We start from the raw sequence: 19,804 nt of genomic DNA on the forward strand, positions 1-19,804 counted from the left end.
ATGAAGCGAGCGGCGCACAGAGCGACCGCGCGCGCGCACTCACTCACTCACTCTCTCTCTCTCTCTCTCTCTCACACACACACACACACAGAGGCACGCACGCGCGAGCGCCAGTGCGAACCGACAGTAGCAGCCGTCTGTGTGAGATGCTTCTGTCCTTAAGGACGCAAGGACTGATGAGAAGAGAAGTGTGTTAGCTTCGGTCATCTTCTCAGCACGACACTGCTGCGGCACCACACACTCTGTAGCCTAAAATCTGCATGTTGTAATGTTATGGTTAATTTATTTCCCACACTGACCACTAAACTATCAGCTGAGACTTCTTACTTCGTGTCTTTCATGCTTTGGTGGTTTAGAAACGTAATATATTGAACTGATTTAATTGTATCCTCCATACGATTTGATATTATTTGAGATTTTCCAATGTCACTGCGGCGTAGCACACATTTTTGCGGGGCCCCCCGGTTTTAAATAAATAAATAAATAAATGAATAAATAAATCTTCTGCTCCCCCTCGCTAATGATATGGGGGCTCATGATATGATCGTGACCTGGAAGCTATATTAAGTAATTCATCTAAACGAATTAATTAATATTTAAAAGATCACTTTAACTACTGCAGGTTCTGCGTTTAAGTTTTAGTTTTTGGCAATAGATGGTTTAGGGCCACGTTTAGGCACTTAAGAGTAAGTTACTGAGCACAGTTAAGGTCACACACCATTCAGCCATAACATTATGACCACCTCCCTAATATTGTGTTTGTCCCCCTTCCCTCGGGGAATGGACTCCACTAGATCCCTGAAGGTGTGCTGTGGTATCTGGCACCAAGATGTTAGCAGCAGATCCTTTACTTTAAAGACACTTACAGGTCTTAAAGGACTTACAGGACTTAAACCATACTAAGATGCTCTGATCCAGTGGTCTAGCCATCACAATCTGGTCCTTGTCAAACTCACTCAAATCCTTACACTTGCCCATTTTTCCTGCTTCTAACACATCAAATTTTTGAGGACAAAATGTTCACTTGCTGCCTAATATATCCCACCCACTAACAGGTGCCATGATGAGGAGATAATCAGTATTATTCACTTCGCCTGTCACTGCTCATAATGTTATGCCTGATCAGTGTAAGTTTACACAAACCTTGCAGAATTTGAATTTTTTTTAATATTTTTAATGGGATTTAGTTCTTCTATTGAGTTCTACCCTGAATAAGCTAATTTCACATTACGGATATTTACATATAGTCCACAAGACAAAATGATAACTAAATTTCGACAAACGAAGAGCAAATAGTTCTTCATGAGTCGCTTGTTTGTCCTGAGCAGATTCACATTTTCTGTTTTTCCAATATCTTCAGCATATTTGACTAATTTTGAGATCCATCTTTTCACACTGAGGACAAGTGAGGGGCTTGCACGCTATAAACAATTACAAAATGTGCAAATATTCACAACACGGGACATGAAGAGGTTGGAGGGTGTAAACTTTTGATTGGGATGAATTGCCTTCTGGTAAACATGTATCTTATGAAGGGATAGATAGGGATGGATGGATAGATGTAGGGAGGGATGGATGGTTGGATGGAAGAAGAAGAAGAAGCTCTTTGGATGACATGATCAAAATGAACTCTACCTTACATCTTGCTTGTATATGACTTACAAGTATGTATGGATTACACTGTCAATATTACATTGTTCATTTATTTCAAATACACACAAATTTCATTTCATATTAATGGTATTAATGAACGAAATATTAAATATGGAAAAAAAAGCAAGTTGTCACAAAATCATAAATTAGGATAATAGTCACTAGCTATGACATCATCGTTTAATGACATGCAACACTTTAGAGCCATTACTAAGTGTCTGATGCCTCAAGCTAGTGTAGTGCTGTTTAAACTCATCAAGCATCCTGAATACATCAGATTTCCTTATGAGACATTCCCTCCTGCTATTCCAGCACAGTACTGAGGAGAACACACTGGTGTGCAAGAACCTGAAGAGTGTTTTTCTGGCAGGCCGAGAGAATTAAACATTGCAGTTTCCATTGTGATGTACTGGGTACAGTGACAGATGTCTATTTCTTCATTTTCATTTTCCGATCAAACCTCTTTTCTTTCCTCTTCACTTAATTCATAGATAATTTACCATTTGGGGAATTTATCTCTTGTTTTTCTCTTTCCGAGTGCTTTTACACTACTTATTAAATTTTATTGATGTAGATTCAAGTAAAAATAAATTGATCAGGAAGCAGTTACTGAAGATGAATGAATTCAAATAAACACAATAAGCAGTAAAATGCATTTAAACCCCCAATAGATTCTATTCTATCTTGATTCTTAGCAATATAAACTCTAAAGTCACTAATAATAATAATAATAATAATAATAATAATAATAATAATCAAACCTTTTTGGCTTAGCTTTAAATCAGCTATTGTCACCTTGTTATTCTCAGCTCAAATCGACCTGAACAGCATCCCTGAAATATATATTATCATTTTAAAAATATAGTTTTTACTCTATAAAAACTTGTCTTGTCTGCAGCTTTGCCTCATATATCTCCGGCATGGTAGAGTTCTTGTCATATCACCATAGGAGGATGTAGAAAAGGCCACACAAGACAATAAAAGTGGAAAGCACCCAGTGGAAAGAGAAGATGAAGGTGACCATATCAGACTGAAAAGTCCAGCCCCTCATGTCTCCCAGCTCCAGAATGTTTAGTCCCAGCGTTCTGAGTGGGAACTGCCACTGACCAGCCGAGGCTCTGTGTCTCTGCAGTCCTGAAAAGTGGAGAATGATGCTTAATAAACAGTTAAGTAATTACCAAACTTATATACATGTTACATTATAGAATCAATACCTTTTTTAAAAACACACTATACCATGAATATTGCTCTGATATGACTTGGCAGTGAGCTCCAAAACAGATGGAAAATTATCTGATTAATATTTTAAAAATGGCAAATTTTTCTCTAGTAAAAAGTCAAATCTCTCTCTAATAACAAACCCCATAAAATGTGAAAATGCTTGGGACAGCTGGGCAGGGGCCATTTGGAATAGTTGGTCTTCTGGAAAGTCTCATTTCTCATACAGTATTCTTTGGGGAAGTGGCTTCTGGTGTGTTGGTGAAGCTCTGAAACACAACCGCATACATGATTTATTCAGAAATGATTGACAAGCACATTCTTCCTGAGTACTACTGTTTCTGTTTCTAATATAAAAAAAATAATCATTTTATTGTTTATCATTTTCAGTACTTTAATGGCAATAAGTCAATCTGGAGTACAAGACCTACTCTATTAAACTCATCTGCTAAAAAAACAAATCTAAATCAAATATTGCCTACTCTGTTGCATAAAGCCACATGATTTTTACAAACATGTTTGTTCATTTGAACTCACAGTGCAGCTAAGACCCATCATTAACATTTTCACACAGAAACAACAAAAGTAGGTAAAGTCTGAAGGCTGAGTGCCAAATCAGTCCTCCTACTAGAACAGTCTAGTGTTTGTCTCTTGTGTAGTGTTTCCATTATTCACCACTGTAGTTTTTAGCTGAAGCCTTTCCTTTAGTGCTGAGCTGGTGCGTAGACAGAAGACAGCGTTCTTCTGTCTTCTTATTATTCTTATTGTGTAAACAAAAGGAAGTGAGTTGCATATAAATCTTTTGCACTCATATTGGCACAGAGATCTTATTTACAGCAGTACAAATGTCAGTTTATTTATACGGTTTATTCTAAATTTAACCTCTCTCTCTCAGGTCTGGAAAATATCAATCTATCCTTAATAGAAAGTCATTACATAGCTAGCAATGACGATGCCAAAACCTCATAATTCACTTTATGAGGAGCCCTTGTTTGTTCAACTAACCAACATGTTATAAGGTTTTATTAAATCTGTATAAGAACCAAGCTAGATTTCCATAATTTGACCATAGATGCTGCAGTAGGCTGGCTACTGTAAAACACTAAGAAATAAAAAATTGGAACATACACCAATCAGGCATAACATTATGACCACCTGCCTAATATTGTGTTGGACCCCCTTTCGCTGCCAGAACAGCCCTGACCCGTCATGCACTGTGTATTCTGACCTCTTTCTATCAGAACCTCCTTAGCAATTTGAGCAACAGTAGCTCGTCTGTTGGATCGGCTCACACGGGCCAGCCTTCGCTCCCCACCTGCATCAATGAGCCTTGGCCGTCCATGACCCTGTGGCCAGTTCCCCACTGTTCCTTCCTTGGACCACTTTTGATAGATACTGACCACTGCAGACCGGGAACACCCCACAAGAGCTGCAGTTTTGGAGATGCTCTGATCCAGTCGTCTAGCCATCACAATTTGGTCCTTGTCAAAATCGCTCAAATCCTTACACTTGCCCATTTTTCCTGCTTCTAACACATCAACTTTGAGGACAAAATGTTCACTTGCTGCCTAATATATCCCACCCACTAACAGGTGCCATGATGAGGAGATAATCAGTGTTATTCACTTCACCTGGCACTGCTCATAATGTTATGCCTGATCAGTGTATACTTAGCTGGAAATTGAAGTCATGTTCTTTTTATATTTAACTAATCTCAGTCCCAATGCCACTCTGCTGAAAGAGATTGTTTTCATTGATTTGCTGACCTTCCTGGAAGATCACGTGTGATATCAGAGTTCTGCAGAGAGGACATGGTGTGCTGCTGGCCCTGCTCTTCGCCAGCGTCCTCAAACAGGGCTCACAGAACACATGGCTGCAGGGCTGACACATGTAGGGCTTGTAGTACACATCCAGACACACAGCACACATGCATCCCTCCTTCTCCTCTTCATCACTGCTAGACTGATTCCAGCTCACACTCTGCTGAAACACACACACAAATTAAGTTTACCAAAGGAACGGTAACATCTCTTCCATCTTTTATGAATATTCGCTTGAAACAGTATATAAAACATAAACCACTACCTTCTCTTCAAGCTGTCTCTGAATCCAGCGTTCTTTCTTTCTCTGTTTTCTCCTCAAGCTCTTCAAGCGATTCCTCTCCCTTTTGGTCAACATCTGCACAGGCGTTGAGCAGGGACGGTCCTGTGGTTCCTCTGTAACACTATCGCTGAGGTCTGGTTCTCCCGTGACCGTGTTCTGAGTAGGTGCTGAAAAGGAATCAACAGGAACGTCCTGGTTCTCCAGATAATCTGACAGCTCTGTCGGTGTCAGTCTTGCGTTTCGGTCAGGATCATGAGCCGCTGCCTCTTTCACTTCCTCGTTTACAGGACGAATGAGAGGCAAAGAAAGGTGAGGACTGTGTGGAGAGATGACAGACGGCTCACCGTCAAAATGAGGTGCTTGTATTTGTCTGCTCAGGAGTTCAGGCTCTGGGTTCAGTCCATTAGTAGTGACTTGATGTGGATCACCGCCCAGGGTTCTGTCCTCTGGTCCTTCTAAATCTCTGGGTTTAACCTGAAACCCTGTGTGTACTCTAGCTGTGCCTGGTCTGCTTAAGTAAACCAGATGCTTTACAACCTGATCAACACGGCTTTTGATGAAGTGCACGTTTGTGTCGTGTCCACAGGGACAGCGTGAACAATTTAGTAAGTTGAAACCACCAAGGCGTGCTCCACAGTGCTGGCAGTTCAGTTTCCCTGTCGTCCAGTGAACCTGTCAAAAAAAGAAGACACTCAGTCATGACACTCACAGACATATTTAATGCCGGAAACTCTTATTTAGTTGCAGTTTACGCAACTAAGTGCTGTAATTTATACAGGTACACCTTTTTGTATTAACCCCATTTTAATTCTTGTGTTTAACTTTAAAAGTGTTAACAAGTGGGGGTTAATTTTCCATAACAGCAGCTTTCACAGTAGTGCAGCTGGAAGTGGTTTAATAGAAGAATCTTGTGCTTGCAGTTTCACCAATTCAAGTAATTTTCAACATAAAAAGCAGTGATAGAAAGCTGCAGCAAAAATCAAAATACATTAAATGTACTTGTTCTAATGTTCAGTCTACCAACTGCCCATTCAAAGGGACTTGTATAACAGACGTGCCAGATAACGGGATTAAAAAGTGTGTGTAATGTTTTATATGATGATACTTTCTCAAAAGGAGACATTTATTTAGTCTCCAGAGTCAGCACTTCCTAACAGTCAAAGATTGCAAGTTGGTACTTTAAAAATACACTTGGAAAATCTTCAGAGAAAAGGACTTTCTCACCAGCATGACAAGCTGTGTTTTATAGTTTATTAACTAAATGACAGATAAAAACTAGAGACGGAATGATTTTTTTTATACCCGCTATAACACAAGTTATATTCCTCATTAAAGGTAACAACAGACATATAGAAAGCCTGTTGTGGCATTTTTTAATTAATAAGATTGTGAGCTTTGCAAAGAGGACAAAAACAATAAGAAAATAATCAATTTAAGAGTGGTAACAGTAACTCACACCCCATCGTGTTTTATTCCTTACAGTCTTTGAGTCAAATGATCTTAAATTGTCTGATATCTGTCTTGAAGTGATCATTTAAAGAGACTTGAGGAAAACATTACAATGCCAGTACCTGATTAATAACGGACAAGATCCAATCAGGTAATGCATCAACATCCACATGCCACACTGTGCATCCAGCCTCTGCTGAGGTCTGTGGGGAGAATAAGTAACAACTTCAGCATTTATTTACTACATCCATGTCACAAGCTGACAGATGAGACTGTGATAGTGACAGTGATATTCCTCGTTGCATATAGAAATATACCCACTCTGCAATTCCTGTCCCACAATTATATACTGTACTTATTTATTTCAGGTTTCTGAAGGTAATAAACAGCTGCTCAGGCTATAGGTTTTTACAGACACTACAGAAGAGTACACTACAGAGTCAGCGGAGCTCGTTCTCCAAAAGACTCATTCAGATTCGTTGTCACAGAGAACATTAAAGGTGGTCATTCATACCATTCACAATAACATTGTTCACCTGTGTGTGAACACTCTCACACTGCACTACTACAACTATTAACACTATTTTCTAGACTCCCAATATTTGTTCTTCATATGTGTTATCTAATGGCAGTCTGGACATGTGTACTATACTGTAATGTAAATGTTGTTGATCTTTCGGCTGCTCCCTACGTGTGTGAGGGGTAACCACAGTGGACCAACTGGTCTGCACAACAACTCGGCACAGGTTTTACGCCGGATGCCCTTCCTGATGCAACGCTCCCATTTTTATCCAGGCTTGGGACCAGCTGGGGTTTGGGCACTGGCTGTGAATCGAACTCGGGCCTTCCGCATGGTAGGCGAGAAACCTAACACTGAACCACCGTTTAATTTAATTAACTTACTGTATTCTATATTTAAGGTATTTCTTTTCATCTTAATCTTATATTTTTGTGTATATACACCGATCAGCCATAACATTATGACCAGTGACAGGTGACGTGACTGACACTGATTATCTCCTCATCATGGCACCTGTTAGTGGGTGGGATATATTAGGCAGCAGGTGAACATTTTGTCCTCAAAGTTGATGTGTTAGAAGCAGGAAAAATGGACAAGCGTAAGGATTTGAGCGAGTTTGACAAGGGCCAAATATACACTATATTGCCAAAAGTATTCGCTCACCCATCCAAATAATCAGAATCAGGTGTTCCAATCACTTCCATGGCCACAGGTGTATAAAATCAAGCACCTAGGCATGCAGACTGTTTTTACAAACATTTGTGAAAGAATGGGTCGCTCTCAGGAGCTCAGTGAATTCCAGCGTGGAACTGTGATAGGATGCCACCTGTGCAACAAATCCAGTCGTGAAATTTCCTCGCTCCTAAATATTCCACAGTCAACTGTCAGCTGTATTATAAGAACGTGGAAGTGTTTGGGAACGACAGCAACTCAGCCACGAAGTGGTAGGCCACGTAAACTGACGGAGCGGGGTCAGCGGATGCTGAGGCGGATAGTGCGAAGAGGTCGCCAACTTTCTGCAGAGTCAATCGCTACAGACCTCCAAACTTCATGTGGCCTTCAGATTAGCTCAAGAACAGTGCGCAGAGAGCTTCATGGAACGGGTTTCCATGGTCGAGCAGCTGCATCCAAGCCATACATCACCAAGTGCAATGCAAAGCGTTGGATGCAGTGGTGTAAAGCACGCCGCCACTGGACTCTAGAGCAGTGGAGACGCGTTCTCTGGAGTGACGAATCGCGCTTCTCCATCTGGCAATCTGATGGACGAGTCTGGGTTTGGCGGTTGCCAGGAGGTACTTGTCTGACTGCATTGTGCCAAGTGTAAAGTTTGGTGGAGGGGGGATTATGGTGTGGGGTTGTTTTTCAGGAGCTGGGCTTGGCCCCTTAGTTCCAGTGAAAGGAACTCTGAATGCTTCAGCATACCAAGACATTTTGGACAATTCCATGCTCCCAACTTTGTGGGAACAGTTTGGAGCTGGCCCCTTCCTCTTCCAACATGACTGTGCACCAGTGCACAAAGCAAGGTCCATAAAGACATGGATGACAGAGTCTGGTGTGGATGAACTTGACTGGCCTGCACAGAGTCCTGACCTCAACCCGATAGAACACCTTTGGGATGAATTAGAGCGGAGACTGAGAGCCAGGCCTTCTCGTCCAACATCAGTGTGTGACCTCACAAATGCACTTCTGGAAGAATGGTCAAAAATTCCCATAAACACACTCCTAAACCTTGTGGACAGTCTTCCCAGAAGAGTTGAAGCTGTTATAGCTGCAAAGGGTGGACCGACGTCATATTGAATCCTATGGATTAGGAATGGGATGTCACTTAAGTTCATATGCGAGTCAAGGCAGGTGAGCGAATACTTTTGGCAATATAGTGTATATATATATATATATATATACACTCTTCTGTATATATAGTATAATAATTCTATATTTGTGTGTGTTGTATGTTGTAACTGACTAAGCTGCTGTAGCACAAGAATTGGTGAACACAAGCATATCTATCTACCTATCTATCTAGCTGCAGACACATTGATCTGTGTGAAGCTGGACAGATGAAGCCCCTGCTTATCCACATGGAAGTAAACTACTTTTTCTTGCATTTGCCATTCTGAACCTTTTCCTGCTCAGCATGTGGATCTGGTGTGCAGAGATTCAGTGTGAATGCTCTTATTTTAGTAACCACTGATCATCAATTGTATATACAGAACTTTTCAGCTTCAAAAACAAACTCACTGAAAGCAGGCACGAAGAGTCTACAACACATCTCCGGCACTTTTTACAGCGAAGGATCAAGCTTTCCTCTCGGATTCCAACAGGGCCTGATGCTTGGTGCTGTATCTGAAAACGTGGAGCACTGGTTAGATTGCATCAGACACAAAAATGGACCATTATCAAGGCCTGGATTGTATCTCTTAGCCACATAAAAGTGTTCGAGGATGTGATGAGAGACAGGTGCAGGAAAATATGTATTCATATCACTAGTTTATTTCATGTAAAGCAGATTCTAGTCATGAAAAGCAAAAGATTAAATTTGCTAGGCTAGGAGTAAAAATAGGATATTGGAACAGCTTTTCAACAATGCTTTTTGGTAAAGGGTTTTCTACTGAAGAAAAACATTTTAATGAACATCATTAAAACATCATCATTTTCATATTTAAATAGACAAAGCCTTATTTGCATTTCATAACGCTCCAATACAATGAATAACAGCAATCAACAACAAAAAATTGATTAGATTAAAAATAAATACCTTTTTCACAACTGGCTTTCCGACAAACCGTTTGTAACACATCATTCAAGTAAAGTTTCTGTATGCTGGTGATCTTTCTGACCAGATCACCATGTTGTTAATTTGTTACCTGTCTACCTGGTTTTAAAAAAGTAAATACTTTAACTAGTTTTCCTGCCATATGGGTTAAATATCCGGCTAAACTTAAGCTAATGTGAGGCTTAGCTATGGTACAATAGCATCAAGATACTTACTGTCAATCACCTGAAACATTCTAATCAATAATGTAATAATTCAAAATGTAAATACCGCATCGAAGGAAGCCATTGTTTAGACGAGATTTCCGAGAAAGACCTCGACAAAAAATGAAGCTAACTAGCAAGCCAGCTAAAAACAAACAACACGTTGAGTCTGCACTTTCCAAACAGCCATGTTACGGAAGCCGCGTGGGGACGCCTAAAACGCGATTCGAAATTCACTTCAAAATGTGTATTTTGTCAGGGGTTTAGTCTTTTTGTCAGGGGTTTAATCTTCATTGATGATGGTCTCGTGAAGTCTACAGATACATTCTGTCTGCCAATTTACAGAGAAATGCATGCGATTTAATTGTGAGGAACTTCGTCATGCAGCAAGACAATAACCCAAAACACACTGCTAACACAATAAAGGACTTTATCACAGTTAAAAAGTGGAAGGTTTTAAGACTGACCAAGTCAATCACCGGACCTTAACCCAACTGAGCAGCACTCGACCAAAACAAACAACTAAACGAAGCTACATCAGTTTAGTGATGTCACTGGGTTGTATGCAACCACATATTAAATGTTTTTACTATAAGACGATCTGTTCCAATACTACACCTCATGAGTCGTCTGCTAGCAATGTTATTTTACAGATCTAGATGTGAATTATGTGAAAATTTAAGCTGAAATTCTGATCCACCGTGTCATATTTATATTTTGAAGAATAAAACTGGGGGAATTCGGGGGTTCATATGGTAGATGTATATAATACCCAGGCCAATGACATTATTATTATTATTATTATTATTATTATTATTATTATTAGTAGTAGTAGTAGTAGTAGTAGTAGTAGCAGTTGTTGTATTAACAGTGGTAGTATTTATTTATTTATTTATTTATTTATTTATTTATTTATTTATTTATTTAATGATTTCTACATGGACATGGAGTGGTGTCTCATCCCGGGTGTATTTCCAGTGTTCCTGGTATAGGCTCCAGATCCACCGTGACTCTGGCGAGGATAAATGAATGAATGAATGAATGAATGAATGAATGAATGAATGGATGAATGGATGAATGAATTGACGTACAAGTGCTTGTTACACCAGATGGCAGCAGCTGCACATTTCAGGTTTGTAAACCTCGCTGGCCCCGGGGTTGAGTCTGTAAACTTTGGTATCAGTTGTCCTTTATTTTGTATAGTAACTAACAAGCAGTGCGCACAGGAGACTGTATATGCCATGTATATGACATTTTTGTTCTTAAACCATAGGATGCTCCATGCCTTCTGTTAATGATGCCAGGTATTGCATGCGCGGATGCACAGAGTGAACTCTGATCCACCTGCGTAGGTACCTGACGTATGATCCGGTGCTGCTATAAAAGCTCGCGCGCTCGTCGCAATCCGCCAGTGACGATGTTCATGTCCTGCTCGTGCGCGCTCCTGCAGAAGGAGTTCAGTAGGTAGGTGACCGAGGCTTTTTCCCACTTTTGCGCTCGTTGGTGAACAGCGACATGGACGAAACAGAGAACGCGTCTTCGTTGTTCCAAAACGACAGCAATCTAGAGGACCAAAATGATAAAGTGTCGCTGACAGATAAGGTGCCTCTGAGTTATCAAATATCGACGTCTGTGCTGATCGGCGCGCTTATCCTATGTTCGGTGTTTGGAAACGCGTGCGTCGTGGCTGCCATAGCTTTGGAGAGGTCACTCCAAAACGTGGCCAACTATCTAATCGGATCTCTTGCCGTGACAGACCTTATGGTTTCGGTACTCGTCCTGCCTATGGCATGCCTCTACCAAGTTCTGGACAAATGGACACTCGGGCAGGTCGCATGCGACATATTTATCTCGCTGGACGTTCTGTGTTGCACGTCTTCGATTTTGCATCTGTGCGCCATTGCGCTGGACCGCTACTGGGCGATCACCGAGCCTATAGACTATATGAAAAAGAGGACGCTGAAACGTGCGGCGGTTCTGATCGGCGCTACGTGGCTAGTGGGCTTCTTGATTTCTGTACCGCCTATGCTGATTATGAAATCGCAGCCCAAAAGCAAAGCAGAAGGCATGGCCAACCCAGAAGCGTGCGCGATCAGTCACGACCCGTGGTACACCATTTACTCAACATTCTGCGCTTTTTACATCCCGCTCATCCTCATGCTCGTGTTGTACGGGCGCATATTCAAAGCGGCAAGGTTTCGGATCCGCAAGACGGTACGCAGGACAGAGAAGAAAAAAGTCACATGCTTGACTGTGTCCCCGGCGCTTTTTAAGCGCGCCAGCGGAGAGCCTGGGAAAAGCTGGAGGAGCAGCGTGGAGCCCAAGCCGGCGTCGTGCGTCAACGGCGCGGTGAAGCACACGGACGACGGCGAGTCTGTGGAGATCGTGGAAGTTCACGGCAATTCAAAGCACGACCTGCCTTTGCCTAACACACCGAGCTCGGCGCCGGTCTTCGAGAACCGACACGAAAAAAACACGGAGGCAAAGAGGAAACTTGCGCTGGCGCGGGAGCGCAAAACCGTTAAGACGCTGGGGATCATCATGGGCACGTTCATCCTGTGCTGGCTGCCTTTTTTCATCAAAGCCCTAGTGATGCCCTTCTGCCCGTCGTGCCAGATGCCCGTGTGGCTCCAGGACGTGATCAACTGGCTCGGCTACTCCAACTCGCTGCTCAACCCCATCATTTACGCATACTTCAACAAGGACTTCCAAAGCGCCTTCCAAAAAATCATCAAATGTCATTTTTGTCGAAAATAACTGTGGATTGCTTTGCTTTGTGAATCGCATTGGGACTAAGATCTGTTGTTCATTTGCTGAATTGAAAGGAAAATCTATAGTAAAACATTCCTTCAGTGGGATAAAGAATGATGACGTTTATCCCATGGTGGAAATGGCTCATTATTCTCATCGTTTATTATTTTTTATTATAAATTTGTTTCTGTTTTCAGAAAAGATGTATGATACTGTGTATAAAGAAACCCCATGTACTGCTCATGTCACGCTGGAAGCATGAATGTCTTCATGCTGTGAAATAAACAGTCTCTAAAGTCTTGACTCCTCTGTGCTTTCTTGCGTGTCATATAGCTTAAATAATTAAAAAATAAAGTAAACAAAAAAACTCAAAATTGTGATCAGCAATCTTTACTAATCTTTGCTAAACGGCTGATAATGCAGCATAATCTTTTATACAAATATAAATACATCACACATGTTTTTTGCTTATTTTATTTTGTTATTATATATTCACATAACACATAACCTGTGCTTAGTATTTTATAAATGGAAGTATTTGATACAACTAATAATCACTAAAGTTTCAAACAATACCTTTAGTTAGTATTATAGTGTGTCATCAGTTAAGGTCATTGTTTCCTTTAAGATTTTTGGTTAGAAATAATTACATACTATTACTACTACTTATAATAATAACAACAACAACAACAATAATAATAATAATAATAATAATTAGTTGTAGTAGTAGTAGTAGTATTGGTGTTGGTGCTATTCTTACCGTATTTTAAAAATGGTAAATATGCATTGCTGCTATTTTCCAGTGCTGTCAAAAATACATTATATTCCCAAACAGGTGGATTTCGTTTTTTACAATTTATTTGAATAATTAGGAAAACCGGAACATAGTATAGAAAATGGGCTCATATACTGATAAAGCTCAATTTATTCACTGAAAACTCATTTCTGTGTCATTTTCAGCTCCATCCCTCATGGCAAAAAGCAAGCAGAAGGCAAACAACAGATGAAGCAATTTAATTTATTTTTGCATGATCAGGCTTCCAAATGCAAGGTGATGCAGATAAATGATGGTGGAGTATCTGCAAATATTTACTGAAATAGTTTCAGGTCAAAGTCAAGTATATACCAGGTACATTGTTGTTCACCAAACACCAATTACTGGCCCTTAATGGCTGTTTTTAGTACACTAATTGTGTTTCTATAGCTATAAATCCCAAAGAGAAGTATTTAAGGGAAAAATTCACCTTGAACTACTTGCATATTAACCTTTAGAATTAACACATGAATTTTAGTAGCAAATTTAGTATAGAAATCTTTGGTATCCAAGATAGATTTTAGAATGAGCTTTAGTCCTTTAATCTGTCCGGATTTCTCACCTCCTCATCTGTATGCTCTTCTCAGACAAATCAGTTTCCAAATTTTGACCTTTCATGCTAAAAAGACCATCAACTTCATTATGCTCTTCATCTCGAAGGCTGCCAACTGGTCAGAGCTGCATCTCTGCTGCTGCATCTCTGCTCAAGCACAGCAGCTGCACTGGACAAAAAAAAAGCTCTGTTTACAGGAGTTAGCAGTAAAACCTGATCCTTACTACTTGTGTTTTGAGAATGATTCATTTTGCTTTGCTATCAGAGCAGCAGAAAGATGCTAGCTTCTCATAAGAAAAACAGAAATACGGCACCAACCTACAAATTAGCACTAGAATCATTGAACACAACATGAATATTACATTATACCTAGTGACAAGTGACAAGTCTGATACATTTTAATAGGTCGGTAACTTCCAAACACTGAAGCGAGAACATATACACTGTAAAGATAAAAAATTGACAGCATTTATTTCACAGGATTGTACTGTATTTGATTAGACAATTAGAGCAGCACACTGAATTACAGTAACATACCAGAAAATGCAATGCATTGTGGGATTTCAACAGGCTTTGCTAAGATTTGTAAAACTATGGATAAAGCATTAATATTTATTTATAAGTAGAAGTAGTTCAACTTAGTTGAGTGACTCAGTGGTTAAGGTATTGAGTTATAGATCAGTATGGTCATGTGTTTAAATTCCACAGCTGCAGTGGTTGAATCCTTGAGCAATACCCTTAACCTTCTATTCAGTTATATCTTGCCTCAAATATAAGCTGCTTTTGATAAAAGCATCTTGAACTGTTTTATTTTATGCTCTATTTATAATTGCAAATGACTGTAAATCTACCAGGATATACTGTGAAAGTAACAGGAATTATAGATAAAAATAAACATGTTTTACAGTTATTAAAAAAAGTAAACTAATCGTGCTTTACTGGACACTCGGCCGGCTGTAAACGAAGATAAATCTTTACAGTAATTATTATACAGTGTACATACACATATATATTTTCCCCTCAATCAAGAATCCTTCATTGGACATTCCTGGGATTCCTGGATTACTAAAAGAAATCTTACACCTTTTTTTATTCCCTTGACCATAATAGACATTTTTTTACACGTGATTCATTTTTTTTATTTATTTGTGATTTAATTTTTTTGCACATGATAATTTACACTTTTTATTTTTCACATGGCGAACATATTATATTATTCACAGAGATTTACTTAAATCCACATGTGCAATTGACATGTTTCTTACATTACAAACATATAATCAAGTAAAATTGTAAAAGTATATGATTTTTCCAACAGAGAAATGAAACTAGAGTTTTACATTAAACATAAGGTAAGAGTTAATAAGAGAGTTAAAAAGCAATAAGAGTTCTAAGATTAGCCTTTTAAGATTTGTAAGAAATGTAGGGTCCGAAGAGAGCATACTATTGTGTGTCTATTCTATTCTATTCTATTCTATTCTATTCTATTCTATTCTATTCTATTCTATTCTATTCTATACTGCATTGTTATCAAAATGCAGGTGTCAAAAAAAAAATAGGAAAAACATTTATTTTTCTGAACACAGCTGATTCACATTCTCACATGACTTCATATTGGTGAGCAGAGCTCATATTCCCGAGTCACTCCAGCGGTCAAGCTGAAACCACTAAAAGCCACTCCACACAGCTGGCAGATATGCTGGTCTCCATAGTGACACTCAGAGGTTGAAAACTCCAGGTTTGAGGGGCAATTATCTGATCAAAAGCCCAGGACAATAGAGCGAGTGTCACGTGGGCACCACCAACTGGACAGATACACAAGCTGTAGGGTCCACACACAGCTACATGCAATAGACACATAGTGCTCCCAGTGTAACCAGATATGCCTTGTGTAACGAATAAAACACAACAGGACATGTTGAATGAACAAGGAACACTATTTTTTTTTATCCATTTATAGTTACAATTAATGCTGCGGAAAGCGAATGAAACGATGCAGCTCCTGAAAACGTTACATAATTGCTATAGACAGTTATACCTTGTCCTCTCTTTTTCCTGTTTTATGAAGTAAAAGTAATGCAGCTTGTCAAACTGAGAAGTGCAAAGCGTAAATTGGAAAACTTTACCTCAGGTTACAAAAAGCTTACACTGTAGACTCCTTCCATAAATGTTAATTCAGTATCTACTGAAAACACCATGTTAACGATTTTTGATTTGTTAAATAACAACAGGGTTTTTAAACCAAAATTAAAAGTTTATAATTAGCCATAGATTGCGTGATATAAGTCCAGATGAATGGGCTATTACTATAAACAGAATAACAGATTAAAACAACAACATTAATATAAACATTTTGTTCACCTGTTGTAAGGATATTCACCTGGAACTATTGTCAGAACAGCTGAATAGACAATTAATCAACATCTTCTAACCAATCAGGTTTGAGAATTCATCAGCACTAGTATAATTATTTATTGACTAAAAATCTGAGTAAACAAAGCTTTAAATACTGATGCAGATAACAATGCATAATCTGTTTGAGCATTATGTTTCCTGCATACCGTATGTTTCATCCCCTGACATCTGAAATGTGTTGCTTCTCTCAGCTTTGCCTGATCCCCATTACCCAGCATGCTCCTCTCCCGCCTACTCAGAAAGGCAGATGAAGGCTCATCAGGTGGCGAAGCCGATAGCTGGTGATGCACTTGGAAGAGGAAAGAGCGAAAGACAGAACTCTTTCACCTCAAGTCATCTACCTTTCAAAGCTTCATTGCTGATTCGAGCTGTCATGCCGAGCAGAAATAAGAAGTGTATGATTACCTTCAGGACCTAGAGATGGAGATAAGAGGCTTCAAATTCGCTCTCTGGCATTGAAGCGAATGACGAGCTGTGATCCGTGTTGTGATTGCTTTACATTCTTTAGTTCAAATCAAGACAGCTGATTTGAGCCCAAAAATATCTGATGCAAAGGCATTATGTACCTGTATTGGCAAATAGATCAGAATAATTCTGTTAAAAAATCTAATATTTTAGACAGTTGGTAGAAGTGACTATGATAAAGAATTGTCTTGGTGTCAACATTCGTTGATTAGTGGATTAATGTTTTGTGATCTTTATTACAAGCAAACATAAACCCTCTCTAATGGAAGAGTATATGCTTGGTTCAGTGTCAAAAGGTTGCAGGTTTAAAACCCTGCCCTGCTATACTGCCATGTTTGGGTCCTTCATCTGTATCTTACCTTAACTGTAAGTTGATTTGCATAAAAGCTATTTTAGTGGATTGGATTTTGTTCTATACTGTACAGTTTAGCTGAATCAACATTATAGTAAATGCACTCTGCTGTGAAATCTGAAACTGTAGAATCTGGGTACTGTAGAGTATATTACTGTAAAGCGACAATGTTATGCTGTAAAAAGTAAATCAATTACCTGTAAATATGCCACAGTTCTTTATTCTAAATGTTTTACAATTATTAACTGTAAACTTCATTCATTTACTGGCAGCTTCATACAGAAGTCTGGTGACTAACATTATTATTTACTAGTATGATAAATGCTGTAATGCTAGTTTATAGATAAGTGTTTGCTACATATAATGCTAGCTTATAGTTTTTTTGTACACCATAATGAAAGTTTGTCAACGTACATCTATACAACATTATTACTATAACACTAGATCGGAGTTAGCCTGTTTATTTGTATGGTTAGCTTGTTTCCTTTAATGCTAGGTGATGGGTTAGGCTGATTACATGAACTGCTTGATAATAATTGGTATTTGATAACAAATTGAAAAATTTGCAAAATGAAAAAGTTTGATATCATGCTAGTTCGTTTAGCCTGTTTACTGTACTTCTACTTGATATGTTAGCCTGTTAACATTGACCTACTCACTGTTTTAAATTGTTTACGAGTAAATTAAATAAAGACCTACAATGACCATGAAACGCAGTGTTCTTTATCATCTTTTGAATCTAGTCAGAATGAATGTGTTGCATTTCGTGTCACATCGTGTGTGCCTTTCTGTTTCAAATGCTACCACACTGGTCTCTACATTTTTTGCATATAGGACTTTAAATAGATTTTCCAAGCAACAGTAACGCTACTATGGAAAGCTGCTTCCTTGTTGCCTTTGGTAAATTAGGTACACAATTTCTATTGTGGCACATGTAATATGTTTTCCATTATGTTCAGTAACACTAAACATGTTTAGTGCCCACAATGCATTGCCCAATTTATCATCTGCTCATTTGAACGCCTTCCACTTTACTTCCTTGGAATCTTGGCTGTGTGACTCAGATCAGCTGGGTGGATAGTTGGCTGTATAGAATTGTGGTGTCTGTCTTCATTTTTCACCTTCCCCCATCAATTGGCACTTTTTGTAAAACCATTTTTTTTGCAGCCAGGCTTTTACCCTCCACTTTGTTAAACGGTGTGGTACATTGATATCTCCCTGTCAAGTGCTGTGATATCAGCTGTCTCATTCCACTCAGCACCCACATGTGCTAGAAATGTGCTCATTTCAGATAATAAGAAACAGATGCAGCACTCTAGATCAGATCTGCTACATGTTTAAAGATAACAAATGACTTGTCTGCTGTGATATACACTCAGTGTCCATTTTATTAGGAACAACTACAAGCTGCATATATGCAGTTATCTAATCAGCCAATCATGTGGCAGCAACACAATGCAAAAAATTCAGTAAGTAAGTAAATCAATCAAAAAGGAACATACACTCGAAAATACAAAAAAGGAGTAAATCAGTATATCAATCAGTAAAAGTGTGATCTTTGTGACTTTAACTGTAGCATGATTGAACACAGACTCACCCAAACTGGACAGTTGAAAAATGGACAAGGACCAGGTGATTTTTTTTTATCTTGCCCAGACTGCCCTGTTTCTGTGAGTCTGTGCCCATGATAGCTTCAGATTCCTGTTTTAGGCTGACAGAGATAGAAACTGATGCTCTTCAGCTCAATGTTTGTTGTGTTGTGCATTCTGAGATGCTTTTCTGCTCAGCAAAGTTCTAAAGAGTGATTTCCATTCCAAAACTGTAATTCACACAATGATTTTATTTGTCACACCATTCTGTGTAAACTTTAGTGACTGTTGTGTGTGAAAATCCCAGGAGATTATGCAATACTCAAACCAGACCATCTGGTACCAACAACCATGTCAGGGTTAAAGTCACAGAGATCACACTTGTTTGATGTGCTCATTAATTGAAACTCTTGACCTATATCTGCATGATTTTATGCATTGTGCTTTTGCCACATGGTTGGCTAATCAGGTAGTTGCATTAAAGTGACCGGTGGGTGTACATTGTTAAAATAGATAAATAAATAAAATATCTGCTTCACTTTTACTACTAGATTGCTAACAATACTGTATCCACAGTTTCTGTAGCTAGGAAAGCTTTACTTTTGAGGAATTTTGCTTCATTTAGTGAAAACAGGGGTTTTTACTCGATTTTTACTCAATTTTTACTCGACTTTTTAATTTCCAGTGCCGGAGTAAAGTTCCAACACTCAATCATGCTAGCTACAAAAATGAAACTATTCACATATACAGAGGTGTTTTTTGACCTTGCCTAAATATTAAGATTGAATCAGTTGGTCATTTGGCAGCATGAAAAAAAATGAAAGACTTATCGTACATTTTTATTCCTTTTTCAGAAATTTTCTTAATCTAAAATATTCCTAAAACATCCACCTTTTTAGCAAGCACTCCCAAGGCTGATTGTATGTTTCAGGCAACAGCGTTTTTT

The 19,804-nt window shown here is 39.0% G+C and overlaps 2 protein-coding genes across 7 annotated transcripts; one reads left to right on the forward strand and one right to left on the reverse strand.

The window, feature by feature from the left end:
- Positions 1-1,683: 1,683 nt before the first annotated feature.
- Positions 1,684-10,126, reverse strand: rnf180b (ring finger protein 180b). Of its 6 annotated transcripts, none has more exons than XM_058416170.1 (8): positions 9,987-10,080; positions 9,699-9,815; positions 9,182-9,286; positions 6,546-6,626; positions 4,957-5,646; positions 4,638-4,851; positions 3,015-3,140; positions 1,684-2,787 (listed from the first exon to the last, which is right to left on the reverse strand). In XM_058416170.1, the coding sequence occupies exons 2-8, from the start codon at positions 9,741-9,743 to the stop codon at positions 2,594-2,596; spliced, it is 1,455 nt and encodes a 484-aa protein (XP_058272153.1). In that variant the 5' UTR covers positions 9,744-9,815; positions 9,987-10,080; the 3' UTR covers positions 1,684-2,593. The 6 variants fall into 6 exon arrangements, 5 of the variants coding, with proteins under 5 accessions (XP_058272153.1, XP_058272152.1, XP_058272154.1 ...); XM_058416169.1 differs by having other exon boundaries at positions 4,638-4,854; positions 9,987-10,079; XM_058416171.1 differs by lacking the exon at positions 9,699-9,815 and having other exon boundaries at positions 4,638-4,854; positions 9,987-10,126.
- A 1,038-nt stretch (positions 10,127-11,164) lies between these two features.
- Positions 11,165-12,967, forward strand: htr1ab (5-hydroxytryptamine (serotonin) receptor 1A b). Its single transcript, XM_058415784.1, has one exon. The coding sequence runs from the start codon at positions 11,435-11,437 to the stop codon at positions 12,674-12,676; it is 1,242 nt and encodes a 413-aa protein (XP_058271767.1). The 5' UTR covers positions 11,165-11,434; the 3' UTR covers positions 12,677-12,967.
- The last annotated feature ends 6,837 nt before the right edge of the window (positions 12,968-19,804 follow it).

Source organism: Hemibagrus wyckioides, linkage group LG18, assembly GCF_019097595.1.
Source record: "Hemibagrus wyckioides isolate EC202008001 linkage group LG18, SWU_Hwy_1.0, whole genome shotgun sequence".
Classification (NCBI taxonomy): domain Eukaryota; kingdom Metazoa; phylum Chordata; class Actinopteri; order Siluriformes; family Bagridae; genus Hemibagrus; species Hemibagrus wyckioides.